General features: G+C 38.0%; 1 protein-coding gene across 1 annotated transcript in view; it reads right to left on the reverse strand.

Annotated features, from left to right (window-relative positions):
- Window positions 1-4,082: 4,082 nt before the first annotated feature.
- The window catches only part of LOC128657373 (gastrula zinc finger protein XlCGF57.1-like), a 44,394-nt gene continuing 25,504 nt past the window's right edge, over window positions 4,083-22,972 (reverse strand). The window contains exons 4-5 of the mRNA XM_053711700.1: window positions 22,306-22,410; window positions 4,083-5,869 (exon numbers count right to left, since the gene is read on the reverse strand). Of these exons, the coding sequence (XP_053567675.1) occupies window positions 4,341-5,869; window positions 22,306-22,410 (1,634 nt within the window). The 3' untranslated portion in view covers window positions 4,083-4,340. The remainder of the gene's footprint in view (window positions 5,870-22,305; window positions 22,411-22,972) is intronic.

The following is a 22,972-nucleotide window of genomic DNA, read 5'->3' on the forward strand; positions in this document are numbered from 1 at the left end:
GGGGGGGCGGGATCGTGGGCGGGGATGACCGGGGGCGCACACGTGCACGATAGGGAGGGGGCGGACGCGTGCACGGGTAGGGAGCGGGTGGGAACCGCTACACTACAGAAAATATGCACCATAGGATTTGGTAATCAGGGTTTATAAAATCTAATAAAAATACAAATAAAAAGCTAAATCAGGGGGTGTTGGGTTGGTATGTGGGAGGGAAGCTACACTACAGAAAAAAAACTGGGAACATTTTTTAAAAAAAACATTTTTTTCTGCAAACTGGGTAATGGCAGATAGCTGCCAGTACCCAAGATGGCCCCCAAAAAGGCAGAGGGGGACGGTTAGAGAGATGTTTTGGGGGGGATCAGGGAGCTTGGGGGCTAAGGGGGATCCTACACCGCAGCATATGTAAATATGCTATACAATTTAACAAAGATTCCCTTTATTTTTGTACTGGCAGACTTTCTGCCAGTACTTAAGATGGCGGGGACAATTGTGGGGTGGGGGAGGGAAGGGAGCTGTTTGGGAAGGATCAGGGGGTCTGATGTGTCAGGTGGGAGGCTGATCTCTACACTAAAGCTAAAATTAACCCTGCAAGCTCCCTACAAGCTACCTAATTAACCCCTTCACTGCTAGACATAATACACGTGTGATGCGCAGCAGCATTTAGCGGGCTTCTAATTACCAAAAAGCAATGCCAAATACATATATGTCTGCTATTTCTGAACAAAGGGGATCCCAGAGAAGCATTTACAACCATTTGTGACATAATTGCACAAGCTGTTTGTAAATAATTTCAGTGAGAAACCTAAAGTTTGTGAAAAAAATTGTGAAAAAGTGAACAATTTTTTTTTATTTGATTGCATTTGGCGGTGAAATGGTGGCATGAAATATACCAAAATGGGTCTAGATCAATACTTTGGGATGTCTTCTAAAATAAAATATATACATGTCAAGGGATATTCAGGGATTCCTGAAAGATATCAGTGTTCCAATGTAACTTAGCGCTAGTTTTTGAAAAAAAGGGGTTTGGAAATAGCAAAGTGCTACTTGTATTTATGGCCCTATAACTTGCAAAAAAAGCAAAGAACCTGTAAACATTGGGTATTTCTAAACTCAGGACAAAATTTAGAAACTATTTAGCATGGGTGTTTTTTGGTGGTTATAGATGTGTAACAGATTTTGGGGGTCAAAGTTAGAAAAAGTGTGGTTTTTTTTCCATTTTTTTCCCTCATATTATATAATATTTTATATAGTAAATTATAAGATATGATGAAAATAATGGTATTGTTAGAAAGTCCACTTAATGGAGAGAAAAACGGTATATAATATGTGTGGGTACAGTAAATGAGTAAGAGGAAAATTACAGCTAAACACAAACACCGCAGAAATGTAAAAATAGCCTTGGTCCCAAACAGACAGAAAATGGAAAAGTGCTAGGTCATTAAGGGGTTAACTCTTGCAGTGGCAGAGTCAGAAGAAGAAAATTATTCTTCAGAAGCCACAGAGGAATTATCATCAGAATGTTGAGAAAGACTGACCAAAGCAGCCTCCATGGCATTACTGTTCCCCATGTCAGAGGAAACATGTTTCTCCTTTCTTTTCCTCTTCCCTCACTTATGGAAAAGCACTCAGCACAGCACACAGCTGACTGAGGCGTGTCACAAAATCAACAGGGAGACATACAACCCCAGAAGTAGAGGCTGAGCCACAGTGCACTGCTTGTGAAATGTTAGGGGAAAAAGTCAGAGGCAAAAAGGTTTGCTTATCGGGGTTAACAGAGTCCTGAGATGTTGAAGGTTCTGAAAGATTAATCTGAGTAGTAGACATTAAAGCAGCAGAAATAGCCTTAGGTCCCTTTGAACAAGACTTCAAAACAGATCCCAGACAAGCTGAACATAATTGTGCAGGAGGGTATACCATGGCCTCAACACATAACATACATATATTGGAATTAAGGGGAACAGGAGAGTTGACCTCCAGAGGAGAAATTCGACACTAGTATCCAGCAGTTAAACTAAATTAAATTTAACAACCAGCACCTATATAGCCCAGTGCTGAGACCAGGCTGACTCACCACCTCCCAGGCCTGGTAATGAACGATCCCGGAGGAACTCTATGAACATCTGAGCCCAGTTTAGATGCAGCTAGAAAGAGCACACCGACCCATGTGGCATAACGTTCTGGCTGAGGCACCTCCCCCATCAAGTCTGGGAAAGCATGCAAAATTGCGCTGACCAACGCCGCCCGCAAGCAGCTAGTAGAAAACACCCCTTATCTGAATAAAGGCTACAAGCCTAAATATAAGGCCAACCGCCTCATAAAAGTGTAGTGTGGCGGTAGATTAACCCTTCTTACACCAATCGTATTGTGGCCGTATTGCCAGTCTTACACCCACACATGGCTTAAACCCTGCAAAGACATGTAGTCCCAGTCTGCTCTAAAAGCCAGCCCAAATATTCCACAGTAATAGATATCTAAAGGCCGTCTGTAAATACACCTCGTGAGAAGGGAATAGTGCCACCTGGTCAACCTGAACAGTTCCTGTTTATTTTATTTTCCTTGTTAGCAGCCCAGACATAGCAGGCCCTAAGAAGAGAAACTTACCCTTCAGAGGTCTTCTGCTGTGAAGCAGTCACAGCACTTCCAGATCTGACAGTGCACCATATTAAGACATGGACCTGGGAACAGAGGAAAGCAGTGTAACTAACACCAGATTCCTGGAGGGGTGTAAGCAGTGAGAAACTGGAGGGAGGCAAGGGAAGCTTCACTGCGACATTCAGAGGCTAACTTTCACCAAAACCCTTACTAAGAGAATTACATGGCTACTAAATATACTCCATTCCTTTCTTGCAGGAAATCCAATCTTCATCAGAGCACACTCTCTGCCATCCTCTTAGTAGATGAGGCAAATAATTACTGGGAGGGTAGGGGAAGTGGGAGGGATACCTAATGCTTTGACTGTGGTGTTTTTGCCTCTTCCTGGTGGCCAGGTGTTGCATTACCATTGGTAATGAACGAATTTGTGGAGAAAGAAATATTAAAAATGAATTTTTAGTGTCTGCATAATCAATGTATGTGCATACATATAAATCACTCATACTACAATGGAATAAAAGAGATAACAAATATATCTTATCTCTAAAAGATCTCCACACATAGTGAAAATATTCATGACCCATGTCTATTATCTGCATGAAAGAACCTTTGTGCATATAAATTACACATAAATTAAGTATAAAGAGATACCAACAGATCTTTATCTCTAAAGGATCTCCACTGTTACATTTACAGATAAATCCTGTTTACAGATAAATCCTGCAAACTGCAACAGGAAAGAAACCTGAACAGTACAATGAATGAAAGGTATATACCTAGAGGGGTATATACTTTAGATTGTGTACACTAATAGTATAGGACATGTAATGCCTTGCATCCACAAAGACAGGAGTTCTGCCTCTGTGAAAAAGGTATAATTTTTTTAACAGTACAGTGTACAGCATCCGCAAGATGCAACTGGCATAAATAATCTGTTTAAATTCCCTGGCAATGAAGAGAGTATAATTGACTTATAAATAATTATTAATAGCTTAGGTATAATAGATGGTAATGGCACCATATGTTATGTTTAGTACAATAGTACTTTATATATTAAAAAAACTGGCGTGGATTTAAACTTGATATGGATTTAAAGCACTTTCTTTTAACATGACTAAGGGATAACTCCCGAAACATTGTTGTGCAACTGCTTTGCCATGGAATAAAGAATTTGAATATAGTTGGTGTTGCTGTATTATTTCTTGTGGATAATTTTGGGTTTTAGCAGGCATCAACAGCAGGCACAGGATTGATATCAGTAAGTGTGCTGGACAATTTGTATTTAATGAATTTTCTTAAGTGTAATAAGATTTGATTTCTGAGAAAAAAATGCCCACATTCAGAACATGAAAATGCTTTCTCTCCTGCACAAGTTTTCTGATGTGATATAATATATTTCAAGGTTCCACATTCAAAACATTAAATATGCTTTGTCTCCTATAAGTTTCCTGATGCTTAATAAGATGTGATTTTAGAATGAAACATTTCCCACATTCAGAACATGAAAATGCTTTCTCTCCTTTATGAATTTTCTGATGCGTAAGAAGATATAATTACAGAGCAAAACATTTCCCACATTGGGAACATGAAAAAGATTTCTTTCCTTTATGAATTTTCTGATGTGTAATAAAACGTGATATCAAGGAAAAACATTTCCCACATTTATAACATGAAAATGCTTTCTCTCCTGTATGACATTTCTGATGCGTAATAAGCTTTGATTTCTGAGTAAAACATTTCCCACATTCAGATCATGAAAATGCTTTTTCTCCTGTATGAGTTTTCTGATGTCTAATAAGATGTGATTTTAGAATAAAACATTTCCCACATTCAGAACACGAAAATGCTCTCTCTCCTGTATGAGTTTTCTGATGCCTAATAAGATTTGATTTCATAACAAAACATTTCCCACATTCAGAACATGAAAATGCTTTCTCTCCTGTATGAGTTTTCTGATGCCTAATAAGATTTGATTTCATAACAAAACATTTCCCACATTCAGAACATGAAAATGCTTTCTCTCCTGTATGAATTTTCTGATGCATAATAAGATTTGATTTCAGAGTAAAAAATTTCCCACATTCAGAACATGAAAATGCTTTCTCTCCTGTATGAATTTTTTTATGTACAATAAGACTTGATTTCATAACAAAACATTTCCCACATTCTGAACATGGAAATTCTTTCTCTCCTGTATGACTTTTCTGATGTCGAACAAGTTCCCATTTCTGAGAAAAACATTTTCCACACTCAGAACATGAAAATGCTCTCTCTCCTGTATGAGTTTTCTGATGCCTAATAAGATTTGATTTCAGAATGAAACATTTCCCACATTCAGAACATGAAAATGCTTTCTCTCCTGTATGAATTTTCTGATGCATAATAAGATTTGATTTCAGAGTAAAAAATTTCCCACATTCAGAACATGAAAATGCTTTCTCTCCTGTATGAATTTTCTGATGCATATGTAGATATAATTTCAGTGCAAAACATTTCCCACATTCAGAACATGAAAATGATTTCTCTCCCGTATGAATTTTGTGATGTGTAATTAAATGCGATTTCATGGAAAAACATTTTCCACATTCAGAACATGAAAATGCTTTCTCTCCTGTATGAATTTTCTGATGTGCAATAAGACTTGATTTCTGAGTAAAACATTTCTCACATTCAGAACATGAAAATGCTTTCTCTCCTGTATGAATTTTTTGATGTAAAATAAGACCTGATTTAGAAATAAAACATTTCCCACATTCAGAACATGAGAATGCTTTCTCTCCTGTATGAATTTTTTTATGTACAATAAGACTTGATTTCATAACAAAACATTTCCCACATTCTGAACATGGAAATTCTTTCTCTCCTGTATGACTTTTCTGATGTCGAACAAGTTCCCATTTCTGAGAAAAACATTTTCCACACTCAGAACATGAAAATGCTTTCTCTCCTGTATGAATTTTCTGATGCTTAAGCAGAGCGGATTTCTTCGTAAAATCTTTCCCACATTCAGAACATGAAAATGACGTCTCATGTGTATGAATTTTCTGATGCTCAGTAAGAGTAGATTTCTGAACAAAACATTTTCCACAATCAAAACATGAAAAAGCAATATGTCCTGTATAACATTTCTGTTTTAAAATATTTGGTTTCCTAGAAAAGCATGTCCCATCTTCAGAATATAAATTTTGCACATTGCTTCGTTGATGTTGAAGAAGATTGAAAGAAGAATCACTACTTTCACCATGACTAGGACTAGAATTACTGCAGTTTGTAAATACACCTGTTGATAAGAAATACAATTGGATTAATGTTAGTTATTAATTACATAATTATTATAATTTGAGGACATTTTAACTGTTCCTAAATAAGTGTGTAACACAAAAATAAGGGTAAGGTTATGACCTCTACACCTTTTCCCAGCAGTTCAGTAGACAATAAGGAATATTTTATATAAATTTCATAGTAAACATTTAAAAAAATAAAAATCATGTAACAAATTTATGCTTACCTGATTAATTAATTTCCTTCTAGGCAGTGAGAGTCTACAAGAACATACTTAACCTATGGGAATTACTCTACCTGGCAACCAGGAGGCAAAGACACCCCAAAATTATAAATATCCCTCACACTTCCCCTACCCTCTCAGTAGTTCAAGCAGAGGATAAGGAAAAGTGAAGAGAATACAGAGGTGCAATAAAATGACTACCGCCGCTACATATTAAGTAACCAGGCAGGATTGTGGACTCTTACTGTCAAGAAGGAAATTCAGGTAAACATACATTTTATTTTCCTTCTAGTGGCAGTGAGAATCCACAAGAACATTCTTAACATATGGGAAACCAATACCCAAGCTGGGGAGTTCACAAATGTTTAGGAGGGAAAGCTAGGGAAGGCAGTCTTAATTACTAGGCACCAACGCTTGTAGAACCCTTCTCCCAAAAGATGCCTCCGCAGAAGCAAAAACATAAAATTTATAGAACTTCATGAAAGTGTGCAATGAAGACCAAGTTGCAGCCTTAAAGATTTGCTCAACTTAGGCCTCATTCTTGAAGGCCCAAGTAGTAGACACCGCACAAGTGGAATGCGCTGTGATTCTCTATAGGGGCTCCTGACCCACTTTATTACACGCCATGCAAATCAGACTTCTCAACCAAAAGGAAATAGTGACAGTTGAGGCCTTCTGCCCCTTGCGCTTACCAGCATACAGGATGAATAAGGAAGAAGATTGACAAAATCCCTTAGTAGTGTGAAGGTAGAACTTTAACGCTCTGACCACATCCAAATTGTGCAACAATCTCCTTGGAGGATGATGGATTGCGACAAAGTGAAGAAACCGCAAGCTCCTGGTTGATGTATTAACTACATTAAGAAAAAAACCCTAGCTAAGTCCTCAACTCAGCCTTATCCTGATGGATCACCAGATGCAGAGGATAACACATCAACGCCAAAAGCTCTGACACTTTGCGAGCAAAGTAAATAGCCAACAATAGAGGCTCAATTGGAGACCTCTGAAGAACTTTTAGCACTAAATTTAGGCTCCATGGAGGAACTACAGGTTTGAAAACAGGACAGTTTCTGACCGACGCTTGCACAAACTCCTAAACATCTGACGAAACTAGCCAACTTCATGTAAAACAGTGAAAGGGCAGAGATCTGATCCTTGATAGAACTGGCTGATAGGCTTTTCTCCAGACCCTCCTGGAGAAACTCTAAAATAGGCGGATATATTACTCAACACCAAGAGAAACCTCGCTGATCACACCAGTGAAGATAAGTCCTAAAAATAGTGACAATTTATTACATATAATGACATATAAAAACAGTGATTAAGCATATAAAAATACAATAATGCAATGATACAATGGCTAAAAACTACATGGATCCATGATATATGTAAAAACAGTCTTGAAAAAGGCCTGTGAAAGGCCGAAACGCGTTGAAAAATGTAAAAACTTTATTGCACTATTGTTTTTTCTTGTTTATTTACAGGTTCAGGATATTCAATTTTTTGGGGTATTTTGCTCTCATTTTTATTTTTCACTTTCTTGTACTTTACTTTTACACACATCTATAGGATCCAACATTTCGTGTTCACTCTTTGGAAATCCAACATTCTGTGTTCACTCTTTGGAAATTCATCTGGAGACCCACCGTTTCGCTAAAAAAAAATGTACAATTTTTTCCGCATTTTTCATGACACATTTAAGTTTGGATTGATTATTACACACCAACGTTTGGACATTACCATTTGAACACTTTGTACTTAATTTACATTTTCTATCTTTGTAACTTTTTATTCACTGATTTCAAGTTTTGAAGTTGTGATTGCCACACACATCACACGACTGGTTATTCTCCCAAATTTTTTATTTACATCTTGCTGTGCTATCATTATTTGTACATAACCAACTATGGTATAGCCTCAACATGTACCAACTGTTTTACATATATCATGGATCCATGTAGTTTTTAGCCATTATATCATTGCATTATTGTATTTTTATATGCTTAATCACTGTTTTTATATGTCATTATATGCAATAAATTGTCACTATTTTTAGCCTTTTCAGCTTCTAGCGCTCCCTTCCATACCCATTTTATAACCGTTTCCTTCTAAGTCTGCTAGGGGACTTTTGGAAGTGAGCTTAAGGCATATATACTAGCGCTCGGTTTACGACATCCAGATAATTAATGAAGATAAGTCCTCCAGACCTTGTGGTAGATGTGTCTGGTGACAGGCTTACAAACCTGGATAAAAGTATCAATCACATTGTCAGAAAAGCCTCTCTGAGCTAAGATTAACCGTTCAATCTCCAGGCAGTCAGCCTCAGAGTATCTAGGTTTTGAAAACAGAACAGACCAAGAGGCAATTGCCAAGGATGAGCAGACGAGTTCACCAGGTCTGCATACCAAGTCCTACGTGGCCACACAGTGGCTATCAGAATAGTTGGTATTCTCGCCTGCCTGATCCGAGCAACCACTCAGGACAGGAGAACAATCAGTGGAAACATGTAAATTAGGTGGATGTTCCACGGGACTGCTAGAGCGTCCACTAGCTCTGCCTGAGGATCCCTGGACCTCGATCCATATGTCGGGAGTTTGGAACTGAAGCGGGAAGCCATCAGATCTATGCCTGAAACACCCCATATGCGAGTTATCTCCAGAAACACCTCCCGATTCAGGGACCACTTCCCTGAGTGGAAAGTCTGCCTGCTCAGGAGATTCCTTCCATATTTTTCACACCTGGAATGTGGATAGCTGTGATCTGAGATTGATATCTCTCTGCCCACTGCAGGATTTGAGACACCACTTGCATCATCAGAGAGCTCCGTGTGCCTCCCTGATGTTGATCCGAAGGGAAACTCCTTCCTTGCACCAGGTTCCTTTGGCTCTCAGGGAAGCACACACTGCACCCCAGCCAGACAGGCATCTGTGGTGATAATTGTTCAAGAAGGGCGACAAAGACACGTCCCTAGGAGAACTGGAGTAGTCTGGGCATCCAGGCAGATGATCTGCGACAGATCTGAATGATATTCATTCCACTGCCCGAGAATTCACAAGTGTCTCAGATGAAAGCGAGCAAACGGTATAGCATCTGATGCCGACACCATTAGCCCTACCACCTCCATGCATTGTACCTTGGTGAACACTCGTGGTGCCGTAGCCAAGCCAAATGGAAGCCCAACAAACTGGTAGTGCTTGTCTAGAAAGGCAAACCAAAGGAAACGGTAGTGATCTTTGTGGATCGGAATGTGAAGGTACATGTCCTCATCGTCTATAGTAGACATGAACTTACACCAGGGGGAGGATGGATATTTTCGTTTCCATCTTGAAAGTGGGAACTCTTACGAATCTATTGAGTCCCTTCAGGTCCAAAATTGGGTGAAGCATACCTTCTTTCTTGGGAACCACAAACAGATTGGAGTAGAAACCCCCTCCTCTCTCTGATGGAGGAACTGGAACCACCACACCCATGGCAATGAGGTCTTCCATGTAGTGGAGTAGTGCCGCTTTCTTTACTGCATTTCCTGACACTCTTGATAGTAAGAAGCGGTCCCTTGGGACCAAAAGCTTATTCTGTATTCTGGATGGACTAAACCCATTCCCTCTGAAACAGAGAAACAGTTATCTTAGGAAGCTTTTTTGGTCTGTTGTTCCACCCCTGGTTGGGTTTCCAAGTAGTCCTGGCGGACTCCATCTTAGGCACTTTTGCGCTCCTCTAACGCCTGTTTGGACAAAAGTAACAAAAATGTCCAGCGAACAACCCATGGGTTCAGATTTCTTGTTTTTCGTTAGGAAAGCTCCCTTTCCACCTGTGACGGTGGCAATAATGCTCTTAAAGGACAAGGAAAGTAGTCTAGTCTTAGACACATTATCTGCTGACCACGACTTGAGCGACAAGGCTCTCCTGGTCAAAGAGGGAAAAAAAAAAAACCTATACTGCAGTATAGTGGTAGAGTGCGCCAAATAGCTAACACATCAACGTGTTCCTAATCAAGGTGACAAGCCCCTATACTCCAGGGCGACAATTAATGAAAACAAAATCGTCACAAAAATTAATAGTGTGACAATGTGAAAAAATATATATGCAAATGGAAACAAAAATAATAAAACCAAAGTAATAAAACAAATCAATAAAGCAAAAAAAGCAGATAAAAATTAGTACATTTGAATACAATATCTCTATAAAAAGAAAGAAATGTTTTAAGTGCTTATCATTTTGATGTCCCAAAATGTGATTGTGAGCAGTTTCTCAAACAATAAGTGTCTCTGTGGACAAGTCGAAGACTTTGGCAAGGTGATAATGTCTGAAGGCGGCAGGCAGCTAGTCTTGGGACTGGATGATCAAAACAGTGTATCTAGAAAGTGAGCAAAAGACAGCGCCTCATAGTGCAAATAAGTTCAATAAACTGGAGTCACAAAAAGAGACAAACTGTTGTAGATATACTCACAAGAGTACTGGCACTCTTATGTAAAGAAGTGCGAATGGGCAGGCTGACGTTTTGTGCTGCAGTCAGTACGCTGATACAGAAAGCATCCAAACTTCCAAGGTGCAGCTGTGTGCTCTCCTTCACGTTTTATGCAGCAGTCAGTATGCTGATACAGAAAGCATCCAAACTTCCAAGGTGCAGCTCCACAGATGGAAGGGAATCATCTGGAGCAGCAGTGTATAAAAGAAAGCAGCTATAGCTGCATGCAGCATCCACTTTGCGCTAATATTCGTCAAAAGTGTCTCAATAAAAATGAACCCTTACAGAAACGGCAGGGTTTATGGGGGGTTATTTGGATAGACAAAAGCCAGAAAAACAAGGTTTGAATAATAAGAAATAAAAACAATTTATTTGCAGAGCTTTAAATGCGTTTCTCAGCTGCAAGCTCCTGGCCGTTTCATCAAGTATAATGAATTACACATGTAAGTTGATAAATTTAAAAAGAGTGCCAATACATTTCATAGGTCAAAATTAGACCAATCATAGCCTGAGACACGTCATGTACAAGTTGTAGAATGTAGCCATATTGAAACAAATTGCATAAATATCAATGAATAGAAACATCTTTGCTCGTTAAATAAAAACATATTAAAATATACGTCTGTGTAAACTTGAATACATTTGGTCTGGAAGCTATTATGAGACATCGTATATATAAAAATAAATGTTTATCAGAGGTGTATGAAATTTGTTGTGTTTGACACTGTGTTCGATAATGTCCAAATGTTATATAAGTATATGTGAATTATGAGATTGAGAACAAACTAATGTCAATATGCGCAAAGTGAAATCTATACTCCGCATCACGGACTTGAATTGCAAAATATATATGCTGGTGCAAATGATTGTAGGGATTTGCGAGAAGATTTAGTAAAAATTCTAAATGGAGAAAATAATAAGAGTTAAATTATGAACGCTCTGAAAGAAAATAGGAATATGCACATTCAAAATCAATATATTGCATTTAAAAATGTTGATGTATGAATAAGATAATGATTATATTATACCAAAAAGATTCTTTTGGCAATTTAGAATGACCAAAAAAGACAACTCAGTACCATATTACGTTTGGCACTGTATGTGGTGGTTTTGAATCACAAAAACAGACAATACCACGTAATGTCTGACATTGCATGTGCTTTTCTCTAAAAATTAAAAAAACTTATTAAATATAAAATCAACTATCTAAAAAGTATATTTTTAATGCTTGGTGGTATGATAAACTGGTAGGTCCAATGCTATATAGGTGAGAGACGTGGCTGAAAGCGGTTCCTATTTGATAATAAAGAAATTTTCTGTTAAAAAACGGTTCCTATTTGACAATAAAAAAAAAAAATTATCAAAATTTATAGAGTGTTTTGTGTATTTGTTACAAAGATCAAAGAAGAAAAATAAGGAGAAAAACTATATACTTTTTAGATAGTTGATTGTCAACCTTGTTTGTTGGGCACTGCAACCAATACATTAAGCAGACTTTTTGCAATAATTTCCAAGTTCCAGCGTCAAGGTGCTACTCCCACATTGAGTTTCTAGTGGGTGTAGCCGTTACATTACGTAATGTAACGACTACACCCACTAGAAACTCAATGTGGGAACTCTGTTGCAAATTATTGCAAAAAGTCTGCTTAATGTATTAGTTACAATAACCGCTGGAAATAGTTATGCCCGGTAACACTAACCTGTGCTAAACAACAGATGAGGAAGGCCGTTTGCATCCTAACGGAGGGTCAGTGTGCAGTGCCCAACAAACAAGGTTGATGGCGTTAAGAGCCGACTGCAGCACGAGGATCCGGTGATTTACACAAACCAAGTTCGGTAACGTAGCCGGAGGGAGGGTCTGTGTGCAGTATCCAACAAACAAGGTTGACGGCGATCGTAGCCGACTGCAGCACGAGGACCCGGTGGAGTGTGCAAGCCAAGTTTGGTAAAGTAACCGGAGTTAAGAATTTAAGGAGGAAATCTAATATTTGGTGAGACAAACTGTCATACTTAAGACTCCCCAATTTTGGTAATTCTCTTTTACGGGAAAACGAGTTTAAGGATTATGTGATATTAAAGCAACTTTATTGCACTACATGATCGGGACATTTAATTCACATGTGCTTACAGTCCGTTGAAGAGAATATGTGGTTATTGTGATACCGTATATATGCCATTTAATTTGCATTCTAATTTGTATTGCATGTATAATTATGAGTGTATAATAATTGGCCTTTGGGGTACCCCATTTTCAGCACTTAGTACTAGTTCCTGCTTTTCTATAATATAAGCTGACTGTCAGATGTATCTGGTTCAGGATATATAAATATTTTTTTCTTTTGAACGCAATCTGGGTCTGTCTCTTTCATTGTGACACAGTATGTGGAGTAATTAGCTGGATATAAGTTTGTGCCGGATATAATCTACTGCATATTCTTTGTGTATATATCTCTATCTCTCTCTCTCTATCTCTCTCTATACACACATATAGATATATATACACACACACATATACAATATATATATATATATATATATATATATATATATATATATATATATATATATATATATATATATATATACATACATACACATACATACATATACACACACATGATTTATCCTTTTATATTGCTATCTCAAAATGCTTAATGACCCTTTAAAGGGGTAGTAAAGTCAAAAGTAAACTGTCATGATTCAGAAAGAGACTGCAGTTTTAAACAACTTGGCAATTTACTTGTACAAATTGCTTTGTTCTCTTAGTATCCTTTGAAGCAGGCTCATAAGAGCTCAGGAGCGTGCACATGTCTATAGTATTCTTTGGCAGCAGAAAACACTGCTGCCATAGAGCTGGCACAAAGTCAATAGCCTGAATTGTACCATACTAGAATTAGCATCATGAAAAGCTTGGAATCATCTAGCTACACGTATTCATGCATCTGGGTTTTCTATATCCCCGATATGCTCTGACAATCTAGAGTTAAGACTTAAACTCTCTCTTCATTTTACCCACATATTGTATGTGACATCCCAAGATGTAAAATATAGATCACATATGTACTAACATGATTAAGGGGATATCATATTTAATTTATTTTTCATGCGTGTGGAGATCTAAAGGCGTCACCACATGATCACAAGTTTTACACTATGAAACACCACATTTAGTAGCAGAATTAGCAAGGTTCTAATGTTACTTTACAGATCATTTGTTGGGCCTCATCTGAAATACTATGTACAATTCTGGAGACCATTCTCCAGAAGGATATAAATAAACTTAAAACTCTCAAAAGGATGGCTACTAAAATGGTATACGGTCTAAAATATAAAAATGTACAAAGAAAGACTATGACATACTGTAAATAGGTATAGTTTAGAGGAGAGAAGGGAAAGAGGTGACATGATAGAAACCATCAAATAGAGGAAGAGACAAAGTGGAAGCTGAAAGCATTTTCCACAAAAATAAATAATAAATGCCATAACAAAGGGTCTTAAATGACCAGTAAATACAGTAGATTTGCATAATCAACAAATGCATGATGAAAAGACAATAAAATGGCAATTAGTCTGAAATTAACTTCAAATGAGCAGTAGATTTTTTTCTGACAAATTTCAAAGTTATGTCTTTTTCCCCTCCTCGTCTATTATGTTATATCCATCAGCCACTCACAAATGCATACACGTATATTCTGTAATTCCTTGCACATGCTCAGTGTGTGTAAATATAAAAAGACTGTGCATATTTTGTTAATGGAAGTAAATTAGAAAGTTGTTTAAAATTCCATGCTCTATACGAATCAAGAAAGTCTAATTTTGACTTAAGTGTCCCTTTAAGTTAGAGGGAAGCAGATTCAGGAGAAATGGTGGAGGATTCATAGAATAAGCTTCCAACAGATGTGATGAACACAAGGACTGTAAGAGAATTAAAAACATTCCTGGGACATGCATAAGGCTATCCTATGAAAAAAGTAACTTGTAATATGGGTAGACTTGATGGGCCTTTTTGGTTCTTATCCATCGTCAAATTCTATGGCCTAGATTTAGAGTTTGGCGGTAGCCGTGAAAACCAGCGTTAGAGGCTCCTAACGCTGGTTTTAGGCTACCGCCGGTATTTGGAGTCACTGAAAAAAGGGTCTAACGCTCACTTTTCAGCCGCGACTTTTCCATACCGCAGATCCCCTTACGTAAATTACGTATCCTATCTTTTCAATGGGATCTTTCTAACGCCGGTATTTAGAGTCGTGTCTGAAGTGAGCGTTAGAATTCTAACGACAAAACTCCAGCCGCAGGAAAAAGTCAGGAGTTAAGAGCTTTCTGGGCTAACGCCGGTTCATAAAACTCTTAACTACTGTACTCTAAAGTACACTAACACCCATAAACTACCTATGTACCCTTAAACTGAGGTCCCCCCACATCGCCGCCACTCGTTTTTTTTTTTAACCCCTAATCTGCCGACCTCAAAGCGCCGCCAGCTAAGTTATCCCTATGTACCCCTAATCTGCTGCCCCTAACACCGCCGACCCCTGTATTATATTTATTAACCCCTAACCTGCCCCCCACAACGTCGCTGCCAGCTACTTACAATAATTAACCCCTAATCTGCCGACCGCAAAGCACCGCCACCTACATTATAGCTATGTACCCCTAATCTGCTGCCCCTAACACCGCCGACCCCTATATTATATTTATTAACCCCTAATCTGCCCCCCACAACGTCGCCTCCACTTATTAACCCCTAATCTGCCGAGCGGACCGCACCGCTATTATAATAAAGTTATTAACCCCTAATCCGCCTCACTAACCCTATAATAAATAGTATTAACCCCTAATCTGCCCTCCCTAACATCGCCGACACCAAACTTCAAACATTAACCCCTAATCTGCCGACCGGAGCTCACCGCTATTCTAATAAATGTATTAACCCCTAAAGCTAAGTCTAACCCTAACACTAACACCCCCCTAAGTTAAATATAATTTTAATCTAACGAAATTAATTAACTCTTATTAAATAAATTATTCCTATTTAAAGCTAAATACTTACCTGTAAAATAAACCCTAATATAGCTACAATATAAATTATAATTACATTGTAGCTATTCTAGGATTAATATTTATTTTACAGGCAACTTCGTAATTATTTTAACCAGGTACAATAGCTATTAAATAGTTAAGAACTATTTAATAGTTACCTAGTTAAAATAATTACAAAATTACCTGTAAAATAAATCCTAACCTAAGTTACAATTAAACCTAACACTACACTATCAATAAATTAATTAAATACAAATACCTACAAATAAATACAATTAAATAAACTAACTAAAGTACAAAAAAAAAAAAAGAACTAAGTTACAAAAAATAAAAAAATATTTACAAACATAAGAAAAATATTACAATTTTAAACTAATTACACCTACTCTAAGCCCCCTAATAAAATAACAAAGACCCCCAAAATAAAAAATGCCCTACCCTATTCTAAATTACTAAAGTTAAAAGCTCTTTTACCTTACCAGCCCTGAACAGGGCCCTTTGCGGGGCATGCCCCAAGAAGTTCAGCTCTTTTGCCTGTAAAAAAAAAAACATACAATACCCCCCCCCCCCCCAACATTACAACCCACCACCCACATACCCCTAATCTAACCCAAACCCCCCTTAAATAAACCTAACACTAAGCCCCTGAAGATCTTCCTACCTTGTCTTCACCTCACCAGGTATCACCGATCCGTCCTGGCTCCAAAATCTTCATCCAACCCAAGCGGGGGCTGGCGATCCATCATCCGGTGGCTGAAGAGGTCCAGAAGAGGCTCCAAAGTCTTCATCCTATCCGGGAAGAAGAGGCGATCCGGACCGGCAACCATCTTGATCCAAGCGGCATCTTCTATCTTCATCCGATGACGACCGGCTCCATCCTGAAGACCTCCGACACAGAACATCCATCCTGCCCGACGACTGAACGACGAATGACGGTTCCTTTAAATGATGTCATCCAAGATGGCGTCCCTCGAATTCCGATTGGCTGATAGGATTCTATCAGCCAATCGGAATTAAGGTAGGAATATTCTGATTGGCTGATGGAATCAGCCAATCAGAATCAAGTTTAATCCGATTGGCTGATCCAATCAGCCAATCAGATTGAGCTCGCATTCTATTGGCTGATCGGAACAGCCAATAGAATGCGAGCTCAATCTGATTGGATCAGCCAATCGGATTGAACTTGATTCTAATTGGCTGATTCCATCAGCCAATCAGAATATTCCTACCTTAATTCCGATTGGCTGATAGAATCCTATCAGCCAATCGGAATTCGAGGGACGCCATCTTGGATGACGTCATTTAAAGGAACCGTCATTCGTCGTTCAGTCGTCGGGCAGGATGGATGTTCCGCGTCGGAGGTCTTCAGGATGGAGCCGGTCGTCATCGGATGAAGATGCCGCTTGGATCAAGATGGTTGCCGGTCCGGATCGCCTCTTCTTCCCGGATAGGATGAAGACTTTGGAGCCTCTTCTGGACCTCTTCAGCCACCGGATGGATGGATCGCCAGCCCCCGCTTGGGTTGGATGAAGATTTTGGAGCCAGGACGGATCGGTGATACCTGGTGAGGTGAAGACAAGGTAGGAAGATCTTCAGGGGCTTAGTGTTAGGTTTATTTAAGGGGGGTTTGGGTTAGATTAGGGGTATGTGGGTGGTGGGTTGTAATGTTGGGGGGGTATTGTATGGTTTTTTTTACAGGCAAAAGAGCTGAACTTCTTGGGGCATGCCCCGCAAAGGGCCCTGTTCAGGGCTGGTAAGGTAAAAGAGCTTTTAACTTTAGTAATTTAGAATAGGGTAGGGCATTTTTTATTTTGGGGGTCTTTGTTATTTTATTAGGGGGCTTAGAGTAGGTGTAATTAGTTTAAAATTGCTGTAATCTTTTTCTTATGTTTGTAAATATTTTTTTATTTTTTGTAACTTAGTTCTTTTTTATTTTTTTTACTTTAGTTAGTTTATTTCATTTTAGTTATTTGTAGATATAGTATTTAATTAATGTATTGCTAGTGTAGTGTTAGGTTTAATTGTAGGTATTTTATTTAATTTATTTATTGATAGATAGTGTAGTGTTAGGTTTAATTAGAACTTAGGTTAGGATTTATTTTACAGGTGATTTTGTAATTATTTTAACTAGGTAACTATTAAATAGTTCTTAACTATTTAATAGCTATTGTACCTGGTTAAAATAATTACAAAGTTGCCTGTAAAATAAATATTAATCCTAAAATAGCTACAATGTAATTATAATTTATATTGTAGCTATATTAGGGTTTATTTTACAGGTAAGTATTTAGCTTTAAATAGGAATAAGTTATTTAATAAGAGTTAATTAATTTAGTTAGATTTAAATTATATTTAAGTTAGGGGGGTGTTAGTGTTAGGGTTAGACTTAGCTTTAGGGGTTAATACATTTATTATAGTAGCGGTGAGCTCCGGTCGGCAGATTAGGGGTTAATAAGTGTAGGTAGGTGGCGGCGACGTTGGGGGCGGAAGATTAGGGGTTAATAAATATAATATAGGGGTCGGCGGTGTTAGGGGCAGCAGATTAGGGGTACATAAGGATAATGTAAGTAGCGGCGGTTTACGGAGCGGCAGATTAGGGGTTAATAATAATATGCAGGGGTCAGCGATAGCGGGGGCGGCAGATTAGGGGTTAATAAGTGTAAGGTTAGGGGTGTTTAGACTCGGGGTACATGTTAGAGTGTTAGGTGCAGACGTAGGAAGTGTTTCCCCATAGGAAACAATGGGGCTGCGTTAGGAGCTGAACGCGGCTTTTTTGCAGGTGTTAGGTTTTTTTTCAGCTCAAACAGCCCCATTGTTTCCTATGGGGGAATCGTGCACTCTGGTATCGAGAGTTGCAGATGCGTTAAAAATGCTCTACGCTCCTTTTTTGGAGCCTAACGCAGCGATTCTGTGGACTCTCAATACCAGAGTTATTTTTATGGTGCGGCCAGAAAAAAGCCGGCGTTAGCTACGCGGGTCGTTACCGACAAAACTCTAAATCTAGCCGTATGTTTCTATTTAAAAAATGCCCTTTCTTCTAGAATGCGGCAGCGTGGATCATTGAACTTCCCATCATGGTTATAGTCACATTTCTATATGCATTGCCTGCCTTTAAAAAAAAAATTCTATTCATATGGATTTATTTTTGAGTGCTTTGGCCCTTCAGGATTTGTTTTGTGGGGGATGCCTGGTATATTAATGGATTATCATAACTGTTTCTGTTTCTTCTGCATTTGCCATGTGTCTAGCCTGAACAAATGGTAATATGGGCCCATGTAGATTTTCCGTCAGTCTTGTAAATTAATTAATATGTCAATGTGACTTTTTTTAAATGTATTAATACCTTGTTTGTTGCAATTGTTTTTCAATAGCCAGTCACCACTCAACACTTGCCTTGGAGGAACTGATCCAGAGTTGTTACTGGAGTAGACACAGCTAACCAGTTTAACATATCCACTGTTTTGTAGTATCTTATCACCTCTGCTGAAGCCAATTAGAGACAGATATGTAGCAGCGTTAGGTTTGTGAGGTGGATATTGTATTTCATCATTTGTTCCCGTGTGTGTAGCTATAAAAGGTGTCAACATAAGTTACATGATCACAAGATTTACACCTTTAAATACCACACTTAAAAAAAGCCCTTTTCTTATAGAATGCCAATGTAATTGCATGGAGTCATTGCCTGTTTGTTAACAAATTTTCAATAAATATGGATTGATTTTATTTTTGAGCGCTTTGGCCCTTTAAGATTAGTTTTGTGGCGAATGACTGGTATATTGATAGATTACTCTGATATCTACAGTGGGCACATGGTTTCTTTAAAAAAAAAAAAAAATTCTATTCATATGGATTTATTTTATTTTTGAGTGCTTTGGTCCTTTAGGATTTGTTTTGTGTAGGATGCCTGGTATATTAATGGATTACGCCGACGTCTACAGTGTGCATGTGGTTTCCTGCACCCGCCCACTCAATTTGTGTGGAGAAGTATTAAAGCATCTGTTAGACACGCAGGGATCTGTCCCCATTAAACAGCTTCTTGAGTGCTGCAGCATTTGCTTTTGGTTACAGATAAAGTAGCCAGTCCCATTAAATATAGACATGGGACAAAAAAATCAATTTTAATTTAATCCACTTGGGGTCTAAACAAAATAGCAACAATGATTCAACTAGACCCTTAAAGGAATGGTAAAGTCAAAATTAAAGAGTAGTGTGTCCAAAATGGATGTGAAACTTCTCAGGGTGTAATATTACCCTCTGAACAGATCAGGGAGGCAGAAAGTCACTATGAGACCTTCATATAAGGAACAGGAAGCTTAGATCTGGGAGTAAGGGCCTCTCAGAGCATAGTGATATATTAGAAGAGAGAGAACAGCACTCCTGAGATAGAACAAAGGCTAGAACAACTTCCATGCCTGTTCCTTTATATTGCAACTCAGGGTGCGCGTTCTTTTAGCACTGACTGACTTTAGGCAAACTTACTTTGGATAGTGATCTCTACAGTGATACTCAATGGCCAGCACTGGAGTGTCTGTTAGTGATCTGGAAACTTGTGACGTGCAGTTTGAAGAGACTTTCCAATTTACTTTCATTATCACAGTCTTTTTATATACAGTACAAACTATCAGAGGCACCAACTCCTACTGAGCATGTGCAAAATTCACAGGATATTTGTATATGCATTTTCTGATTGGCTTATGGCTGTCACGTGATGCAGTGAGAGGGAAAATAGAACTAACTTTAGAATTTGTCAGAAATAAATCTACTACTTATTTGAAATTCAAACCAAATACTTTTGTATTGTCTATTTATTATGCAATGCTACCGTGTTTAGTGGTCTTTTAATTCAGAGTAAGTTTCATTGCATTGTCTTTTTATGATGCACCTGTTAATTATGCAACTCTACTGTATTTAGTTGTCCTTTAAACCTTAACGTATTAACTATTGCAGACAGGCTGATTGCAAGCTCATGTGGTTAGTGAGACTGCATAGCATTTTACCGGACATAGACTGCTGAACTACTGAGTCTCCACAAGTATAAGGGGTGTTATATTTGTTTCTGTTATATTATTGTTGGGTGGAACATGCACCGGCATAAGATAAGGTTCATGAGTTTATATAATAAATACACCTCTGCATTATGAACTGCATATTACTGCTGAACTTTTACCTAGATAAGCACTTATCCTATCTGTGTGTTATTAGTTATTTAAAAAGACAAAATCCTATAAACAAACTAATGTGTTTGCTGTGTAACCATTTGATTACTGTTATTTACATGAGACAAAATGTCACCATCACAGAATCTTCCCTTTAAAGGGACAGTCTAAACCAAAATGTTTAAAAAGATAGATAACACCTTTACTACCCATTCCCCAGCTTTGCACAAACATTGTTATATTAATATACTTTATAACCTTTAAACATCTAAATGTCTGCCTGTTTCTAAGCCCCTACAGGCCGCCTTTATCTCAGAGCATTTTTATGGCTTTTCACAGCAAAACATAATTTATGTAAGAACTTACCTGATAAATTCATTTCTTTCATATTGGCAAGAGTCCATGAGCTAGTGACATATGGGATATCAATACCCAAGATGTGGAGTCTTCCACTCAAGAGTCACTAGAGAGGGAGGGAATAAAAATAAAAACAGCCATATTCCGCTGAAAAAATTAATCCACAACCCAAAACAAAAATAAGTTTATTTCATCTTGAAAGAAAAACTTAAATCAAAAGCAGAAGAATCAAACTGAAAAAGCTGCCTGAAGAACTTTTCTACCAAAAACTGCTTCTGAAGAAGCAAATACATCAAAACGGTAGAATTTAGTAAATGTATGCAAAGAGGACCAAGTCGCCGCTTTGCAAATCTGATCAACTGAAGCTTCATTCTTAAAAGCCCACGAAGTTTGAAACTGATCTAGTAGAATGAGCTGTAATTCTCTGAGGCGGGGCCTGACCCGACTCAAAATAAGCTTGATGAATCAAAAGTTTCAACCAAGAAGCCAAGGAACTAGCAGAAGCCTTCTGACCTTTCCTAGGACCAGAAAATAAAACAAATAGACTAGAAGTCTTCCTGAAATCTTTAGTAGCTTCCACATAATATTTCAAAGCTCTTACCACATCCAAAGAATGTAAGGATCTCTCCAAAGAATTCTTAGGATTAGGACATAAGGAAGGGACAACAATTTCTCTACTAATGTTGTTAGAATTCACAACCTTAGGTAAAAATTGAAAAGAAGTCCGCAAAACTGCCTTATCCTGATGAAAAATCAGAAAAGGAGACTCACAAGAAAGAGCAGATAGCTGAATTTTGGGTGTGGTGAGGGGTGTATTTATAGGCATTTTGAGGTTTGGGAAACTTTGCCCCTCCTGGTAGGATTGTATATCCCATATGTCACTAGCTCATGGACTCTTGCCAATTACATGAAAGAAAACACTTCTCGTTCATGTGTGCCAGATAGATAACATTGTGCTCACTCCCATGGAGTTATTCATGAGTCTGCACATATTGTCTAAAATGCAAGTCTGTAAATAGAACTGAGATAAGGAGACAGTCACAGAAGTCTTAGATCCAGGTAATCACAGAGCTAAAATGTGTATTAATATAACCGTGTTGGTTGTGCAAAAGTGGGGAATTGGTAATAAAGGGATTATCTATCTTTTTAAAACAATAGAAATTTTGGAGTAGACTGTCCCTTTAATATGCGCTAGTCACCTGTAGCCGTATTTATAGGAACTTCATCCTCTTCAGTCTTCACCTGATCACGCGTATACAGATCTTCTGTTATCTCATCTTTCACTACATCAGTGTTATCAGCGTCTGTACAAATAAAGCAGATTCAGTTTTTATATCACATGATCTAGTTTTTATATCACATGATCTAGTCGCTATAACTTTACCATACAACAGTTTGTGTATTTCCCAGACAGACAATAGCACCAAATACACTCACTGTGGTACTTTTCCCTCTCACTTGTCTGTTACTTATCTTACATATTTTAGCTGAAAGAGAACGTTAGACACGTGTACACACTCACCTGTAAGCTGCCTCCCTCAGACACAATGCATGTGCACACTCACCTGTAACCTGCCTCCATCAGACACAATAATTGCTGTGGAGCAATTAACCCTTCCATTTACTTCTACCTTTTACATATATAATACAATAACTTCTAATATACAAAACTACTAGTATATAAATCTATTAAAAAAGCAACAAGTAATTACTATAAATCATTGGGATACTTGGATACAATATTATGTTATTAACTCTGATATACATAATCAAACCGTTATTGTTACAAAAAAATTGATAAATCCCAATCTTTATTTAATCCTCTGGGTTCAAGAGTACCTAATTCAAAAATCCAAAATGATTCTC

Source organism: Bombina bombina, chromosome 4, assembly GCF_027579735.1.
Source record: "Bombina bombina isolate aBomBom1 chromosome 4, aBomBom1.pri, whole genome shotgun sequence".
In the NCBI taxonomy this organism is placed as follows: domain Eukaryota; kingdom Metazoa; phylum Chordata; class Amphibia; order Anura; family Bombinatoridae; genus Bombina; species Bombina bombina.